The sequence below is a fragment of the Triticum dicoccoides genome, chromosome 3B (assembly GCF_002162155.2).
Source record: "Triticum dicoccoides isolate Atlit2015 ecotype Zavitan chromosome 3B, WEW_v2.0, whole genome shotgun sequence".
In the NCBI taxonomy this organism is placed as follows: domain Eukaryota; kingdom Viridiplantae; phylum Streptophyta; class Magnoliopsida; order Poales; family Poaceae; genus Triticum; species Triticum dicoccoides.
This window is the reverse complement of record NC_041385.1, coordinates 581,361,918-581,369,547: the sequence shown is the minus strand read 5'-3', so window position 1 is coordinate 581,369,547 and position 7,630 is coordinate 581,361,918. Positions and strand designations below refer to the sequence as shown.

The following is a 7,630-nucleotide window of genomic DNA, read 5'->3' as shown; positions in this document are numbered from 1 at the left end:
ATATGTGTCGGTTCCCCTTCTATCACTAGGATCGAGCACCGCAAGATTGAACCCAAAGCTAAGCACTTCTCCCGTTGCAAGAAAAACAAATCTAGTTGGCCAAACCAAATCGATAGTTTGAAGAGACTTGCAAAGATATCAGATCATGCATATAAGAATTCAGAGAAGATTCAAATAATATTCATAGATAAGCTGATCATAAATCCACAATTCATCGGATCTCGGCAAACACGCCGCAAAAGAGTATTACATCGAATAGATCTCTAAGAACATCGAGGAGAACTTTGTATTGAGAATCAAAGAGAGAGAGAAGAAGCCATCTAGCTACTAGCTATGGACCCATAGGTCTGTGGTAAACTACTCACGCTTCATCGGAGAGGCAATGGTGTTGATGTAGAAGCCCTCCGTGATCGAATCCCCCTTCGGTAGGATGCGGAAAAGGCCCCTAGATGGGATATCATGGGTATAGAAGGTTGCAGCGGTGGCAAAGTGGTTTCGTGGCTCCCTGGATGTTTTGGGGGTATTTGAGAATATATAGGAGGAAGATCTAGTTCAGGGGGTCACCGAGGGGCCCACAAGGTCAGGGGGTGCGCCCTACCCCCCTGGGCACGCCCTCCACCCTTGTGGCCTCCTCATGGCTCTTCTGACTTGCACTCCAAGTCTCCTGGGTGTCTTTTGGTAAAAGAAAAATCATCGCGAAAGTTTTATTCCGTTTGGACTCCATTTGGTATTCCTTTTTTGCGAAACTCTAAAACAAGGAAAAAACAGAAATTGGCATTGGGCTCTAGGTTAATAGGTTAGTCCCAAAAAAGCATATAAAATAGCACATTAATGCATATAAAACATCCAAAATAGATAATATAATAGCATGGAACTATCAAAAATTATAGATACGTTGGAGACGTATCATCGACGTATCCTCAGTTTCTTCGTTGTTGTTCCGACGCTTATTTTTGGCACGTCGTGGCCTTCCATTGCTATCCCTGGGCTCATAGGTGCCAGGGTCACTGGTGTTGTTGCTTCTACGAGCCAACCAACTATCTTCGCCTGCACAGAAGCGAATCATAAGTGCAGTAAGAGCTGCCATAGTTTTAGGCTTTTCCTGACCGAGGTGTTGGGCGAGCCATTCATCACGGATGCTATGCTTAAAGGAAGGCTTCGGCATACGGACAGTCAACAATTTGGTTCTTTTTGATTAAGAACCGGGTCCAGAGTTTGAAGGCTGACTCTCCGGGCTGCTAGACTATGTGACTAAGGTCGTCAGCGTCCGGTGTCCGGACATAAGTGCCTTGGAAGTTGTCTCGAAAAGCATCTTGCAAGTCCTCCCAGCTGCCAATGGAGTTCTCTGGGAGGCTATTCAACCAGTGTCGTGCTGGTCCTTTTAATTTTAGGGGGAGGTATTTAATGACGTGGAGATCATCACCGCGAGCCATGTGAATGTGGAGAAGAAAATCTTCAATCCATACAGCAGGATCCGTCGTTCCATCGTATGCCTTGGTGTTTATGGGTTTAAACCCTTCTGGGAACTGGTGCTGCATTACCTCATCGGTAAAGCACATGGGGTGTGCGGCACCTCTATATTGGGCGACATCATGACGGAGTTCGGATGACATCCGTGTCCGGTTCTCGGCCCGAACTTGGTGATGCTTGCCGTGCTAGGCTTGATGTCCGTCGTCTCATGTTGGAGCATGTCCCCTTGATTCGTAGATTGATCTGGTCTGGCCGGATCTATTGTCCAGGTCCTGACATAAGTCGTGTAGCCCGAAGCCGCTACCTCTTTGCCTCTACGGCGAGGTGGTGCCGGCTGGTGTTCGGCATAATTAGCCGCTTTGTCCCGTCCAAGTGGTGGTCGGTCCTGTTCATCAACATGGTCGTATTTTGATGGTATTGGCTCAAGGGCCTTGTCGTCGTATTGTGGTAGTAGTCTGTGCCTTGGGTAGCTCTTTATTGGGCGCTCAAGGCTGTATTCTTCGGCAGGCAGGACCTTGGCCCATCTGTTGTTGAGTGTATCCTGTTCGGCTTAAAGTTGTTGCTGTTTATTTTTCAGGCTCCTCGCAGTGGCGATAAGTTGTCGCTTGAAGCGTTCTTGTTCGAGGGGTTCCTCTGGTACGATAAAATCTTCGTTACCAAGGCTAACATCCTCCTCAGAGGCCGGTAGATAGTTACTATCTTCCGAATCCTCATGATCGACAAGTTTGTCTGGGTTGACTTGTCCTTCTTCCCACTCATCCTGCTCGAGCGCAGGCTCGACGGGGTGGTCGGAGTCTTCGACATTGTCCGGAGTGTAGTTATCTCCGGTGCCGGTATTGCTTTCCTTTTCCCGATGCGATCGTGAACGGCGCCGCTGACGTCGGCGCTTTGGTGGTGCCTCGACGGGCTTTTCCTCAATCCAATCCTGAGTGTCATCATTGTCCTTCTTTTCGGGCATATCCACCATGTACACGTCGTATGTAGAAGTGGTCGTCCAACGCCCAGTGTTAGGCGGGTTTTGGCCTGGTTCGGCTCCGGCATCGTCGTCCATGCCGTCGATGTCTTCGAAGGCGTAGTCTAGCATGTCGGTTAGGTCCTCGACAATGGCTATCAAGTGGGTGGTGGGTGGGACATAAAATTCCCCACTCCCAGCCCCCAGTTCAGGCTGGGCGTAGTTCAGAAGTGATACTTCTGTAATGGCGAGAGATCGCATTAGGTCCAGTGCCTCGTTTAGGAGCGAAAGCTAGACAGGTGACTGAGGATCTGCGGAGCTGGGTCCGGTAGTCACCTCTTGGCCGAGCTCGATGGACGCAGACCTCGAGAGTTCAGAGTTGACATCCAGAGATGAGTCCGGCTTTTCGATGACAGGAAAAGTCCTGTTGGACTCCGGGACCGCTGACAGCATGATCACCTCTGGGTCTCCGGCAGGTAACTCCGTAAAAGGGGAGAGTCCGGTGGGGTTTATTCTCCCGTCTTCAGGCAGAGTGGCCCGCTCTGGATTTAAGGCCAGGGCGGGTACGAGGGTCGATCCCTGAGAAAAATCTGGTGGTGGATCCGACGGGCTTCCTTCATGTAGATGAGGAGCGGCGGCCGGGGCCGAGAACCCTTCGAAGATCAAGTCTCCTCGGATATCAGGGATGTAGTTCAAGCTTCCAAACCTGATCTGGTGACCAGGGGCGTAGCTATCAATCTGTTCAAGGTGACCAGTCGAATTGGCACGCAGAGCAAAGCCGCCAAACACAAAGAGTTGACCGGGGAGAAAAGTCTCCCTGGAAACAGCATCGTCGTCGATGACAAGTTGCGCCATCAATCCTTTTGCTGACGACATAGCGGAGCGCTCAATGAAAGCACCAATGTCGGTGTCAAAACCGGCAGATCTCAGATAGGGGGTCCCGAACTGCGCGTCTGAGGATTGATGGTAACAAGGGACAAGTGGGACACAATGTTTATCCAGGTTCGGGCCATCTTAATGGAGGTAAAACCCTACGTCCTGCTTGATTGTATTTTATGAGTATAGAGGTTACAAGAATTGATCTACCTCGAGATTGTAATGGCTAAACCCTAGTTGTCTAGCCTATGAGAATTATGATAGCCTCTACGGACTAAATCCTCCGGTTTATATACACACCGGAGGGACCTAGGGTTGTACAGAGTCGGTTTGTAAAGGAAGAAAATAACATATCCAGACGCCAAGCTTGCCTTCCACGCATATGGGAGTCCTACCCGGACACGAGGGGAAAAGTCTTCTGCTTTTATCTTCACGGCCCATCAGTTCGGCCCATATTAAACGGTCCGGACACCCGAGGACCCCCTAATCCAGGACTCCCTTAGGGGAGGGGTCTTGTTCCGCTTTTAGGTGTTCTTGTGAGTTCATTATGGTTTGTGTCATGCTCAGAAAGAAGAGGCGGTGGTGGCTCCCTAAAGATAAAATGAGGTTCACTCCACCTAGCCCACATTTTGGTGACGCCTCTAGCGTCGTCAGAGGGTGTGTGGTGATGTGTCTCCGCTGGATCTTGCGGGATCCGGTCGGTGTTGGTCTTCGGTGGATTTGCTTGGATCCAGTATTTGTTCATGTGTCTACAGGTTGGATCGTTTCGATCTACTACATTTCTCTTCATCGACGACGGTTGTTGTTCTGATGTGTTGGTCGTATGGGGCCTTAGCACAAAGACTTCTCAACTGTCTACTGCAACAAGTTTGGCCCGGCTCCGGTGAGGGAGGGACGATGACGGCGGTCGGCAGCGTGTCTTCGACTCGCTTCAGTGCTTTTAGTCGTCGCTAGGTGGTCTACAAGTATAGATGTAATTTTTGTTATTTCTGTGTTATTTGTACTGTGATGGCATGATGAATAGATTGAAGGTTTTGTGATTTTTTTAAAATGGTCTATTGACAACATTAGTTTTCTTTTCCAAAGTAAATAAATAAAAATGAAAAATAATAAAATAACGTACGTTTTCTTCTCGTCCATCAAAATACTCAAACACACGGCAACAAGCCGATCACTGGAGCTCGCGAGCAGTACGCAAGTCGGAAACCCACGTCGTACTGGAGTCCATCGACCGATCCACATCTCCCTCTGCATCTCCAACTCCTCCGCCCTGCTGCGCGGGCCCAACTCGGCGCCAAAAAATCCATCTCGCATCTCACGCTCTTCTAGCTCTATCTCCCCCCGCCATGGAAGACCGGCAAGCCACCGGCGGCGCCACGACCAAGGTCCGCGTGAACGGCACGCCGGCCGAAGCGACGCTCTCCACCACCACAGGCGGCTGCCCCGAGCTCCGGTGGCGCTGCGCCGGAGCCACGGTGGAGAGGAGCCTCGCGCTGGAGGCCGACGTGCTCGGAGCCGAGGCGAGCGGCAAGGAGGTCGTCGTCTGCGCCTTCGTGGTGGAGGACGCCGCGAGACCTCCGTCGTGCGCCAAGGCTGGAGGGAAGAGGCGCAGGAGGGAGTACGTTTTCGAGATGGCCGACGGCGAGGGCGCGGGCGCCGCGTGGGGCGAGACGCTACGGGGCTGCTTGGACTCCTTCGGTACGTGCCTTTGGTGCCTCCGTCCGTCGTGCCGGTCACCACGCGACCAGCCCAAACTGTCTCGGATTTTTTCGATTCCTCTGATGATGTACAGTGCTTCTCCAATCTAGATGTGACGAGCTGCTGGTCTGCTTTATCAACCAATTTTTTATGGGATTATATCAGCTGTTTCTAGTTTAATGCGATGCTCCATTAGCGTAAACGATTCATATTTCGTGATGACATGTGATAATAGGGCGGCCCAAGAGATTGTTCGTCCTCATCAACCCCTACGGCGGCAAAAGACGGGCAAGCAAGATCTACGAGGCAGAAATCAAGCCCCTGCTCGAAGCCGCCGGCGTCGAAGTCACAATGCAAGGTAAGGTTCTCCGTGGTTTTTTGAAGCGCGATCTTCTTCTCCTACATTCTTGGCTCTTGCGGTTATTTTGATCCGCCTGGTCCGTGGTTTTGTTAATTTGTTTCAGAGACCCGGTACCGGGGGCATGCCCGGGAGGTGGCGTCCTCTCTGGACCGTGCGAGATACGACGGGATCGTCTGCGTCAGCGGCGATGGCGTCCTCGTGGAGGTTGGTAACACGCAATATTCTATACCATGTTTAGGTTTGCATGGCTGGCATGGCACGGCATGACAGGGGTCGAATCCACGGCGTTGACTCCAGTAGTTGGCATCCGACATGCAGCTGCGAGTTTGACTTCACATAATGGTAATGGATGGATCTCACATGATCATCTTGTCTGGAAGGCTGGCGATAAACGAAAAGAAAACTGAGAGATATTAACAGCATCTGATGCAAGTTTAGCTTGAGCGTTTGTAGTGCCTTCAAATATACTCATTCGCAGAAAAAAAAATCTACTAAGAAAACATAGAAAATGTCGTACATGCTGTAAGGTTCCTACTTTTTTTTTCTTTCTCATGCTGACATTTCTGGCATGTAGCTTGTGAACGGAATTCTGCAACGATCAGACTGGGAGGAAGCAATAAAAATGCCAATTGGGGTAGTTCCAGCTGGTAAAAACAACTGATCTTTTTTTGAATGAATAACAATCGATCTTTGGTCAGACACTAGTAGCACAAAAGCTTCTGAAAGTGCTCAAACATGTGTGTTGGCTTGTTATTTATGCAGGCACAGGAAACGGCATGGCCAAATCGCTTATGCATGCTGCCAGCGAGACGTGCTCAGTTTCGGACGCCGTATTTGCCATTATCAGAGGTCATAGTATGTTTTCAAGCACATAATATAAGTTCCCACGGCATTTTCAAATAGAGAAATCTGATGGAAGCAACAACTCTCTCGTTGCACAGGTCACAAGCAGGCCTTGGATGTTTGCACTATAGTGCAAGGGGGAAAAACCATTTTCAGCGTGCTGTCAACTACTTGGGGTACGCAACCATGAAATCAACAATGTCTGTCAAATTCCAATGGAGCTTCTGCGGATGCTTGATCTGACTCTTTCAGAAAAATTACAGGTTTGGTGGCGGATGTTGACATCGAGTCTGAGAAATACAGGTGGATGGGGAGCGCGCGGTTCGACTTTTATGTGCGTATAATCTTGGTTCTTTTGTAATAACTTGAAATCTTTGGAAACTGATGCCTCACATCGTAACGAGTTCTTCCTGATTGATCTCAGGCTCTGGTTCGCATAATGAACTTGCGCCGATACCGCGGAAGCGTCCACTTCGTGCCCGCCCCGGGCTACGAGGCATACGGAGATCCTGTCAAGCAAGCCGAGACTCCCATCGTGGAGCAAAACGGCGAATCTCGGGTGTGCTCTTATCAAGGTCCTAGGGCCGAGTTTCAGTGTTCAGACTGGAGATCCATCGATGGCCCGTTTGTGGGTGTGTGCGTCTACAACGTGCCATGGGCTGCTGAGAACGCCATGGCAGCTCCTGAAGCCAAGGTAATATTTTGTCTTTGTTTCCCAATGCTAATCTGATCAAGCTCTATTTGGTTCTGCAAAACCTGCCCGTTGAGTGCTGGTGTAATTTTTGCGACATGCACGGTGTGGCTGTGATGCAGTTCTCAGATGGCTACATGGACGCGGTCATACTGAAAGACTGTCCGAAGGCCGATCTTTTGGCTCTGCTGCTGAAGATGAGCGACGGGAGCTACGTGAAATCACCACATGTTACATATCTCAAGGTCGGCCATTTTTTCACTGTCAACCTGATCATCAACTTACAGCGATTCAGAACACCGTGCCAACCTTCTTCATAGAGTGGTTCATCAGTAGAATTTTTTCTCACTGGTTTGAATTTGCAGGTGAAATCATTTCGGTTATCGCCGGGGCAGCTCGTGGAGGATCCGAAAAGGGGCGGCATCATAGACGTGGACGGCGAGGTGGTTGCCAGAGGAGAAGGAACATACAGCATGATCCAGGATCAAGATTTGATGGCCTATGGCCCTTCTGTTCAGCTCACCGTGCACCAGGGCCTGGCCACTGTATATTGTCCCAAATGATCCTCCTTTGCTTCTCCTCTCCAGAGGTTGTCCGTTTGTGTCGATTGCTTTATTCTTGTTCATATTTTAAAAAGTACTCCATTGTATCCAAAACAAGATTCTTTCAAGAAAAGGTCACACGTCTCTGAGCAACACAATGTGCCTCGTCTTGCTTCAGTTTCAGTTCCAATCCCAAC

The 7,630-nt window shown here is 49.9% G+C and overlaps 1 protein-coding gene across 2 annotated transcripts; it reads left to right on the top strand.

Moving 5' to 3' along the window:
* Positions 1–4,538: 4,538 nt before the first annotated feature.
* LOC119277211 (sphingosine kinase 2-like) lies at positions 4,539–7,588 on the top strand. Of its 2 annotated transcripts, none has more exons than XM_037558461.1 (10): positions 4,539–4,996; positions 5,232–5,354; positions 5,461–5,561; positions 5,932–6,004; positions 6,120–6,212; positions 6,299–6,376; positions 6,464–6,534; positions 6,625–6,894; positions 7,014–7,136; positions 7,257–7,588. In XM_037558461.1, exons 1-10 carry the CDS (start codon positions 4,645–4,647, stop codon positions 7,452–7,454), a joined length of 1,482 nt encoding a protein of 493 aa, XP_037414358.1. In that variant the 5' UTR covers positions 4,539–4,644; the 3' UTR covers positions 7,455–7,588. The 2 variants fall into 2 exon arrangements, with proteins under 2 accessions (XP_037414358.1, XP_037414360.1); XM_037558463.1 differs by having other exon boundaries at positions 4,544–4,996; positions 6,120–6,206.
* The last annotated feature ends 42 nt before the right edge of the window (positions 7,589–7,630 follow it).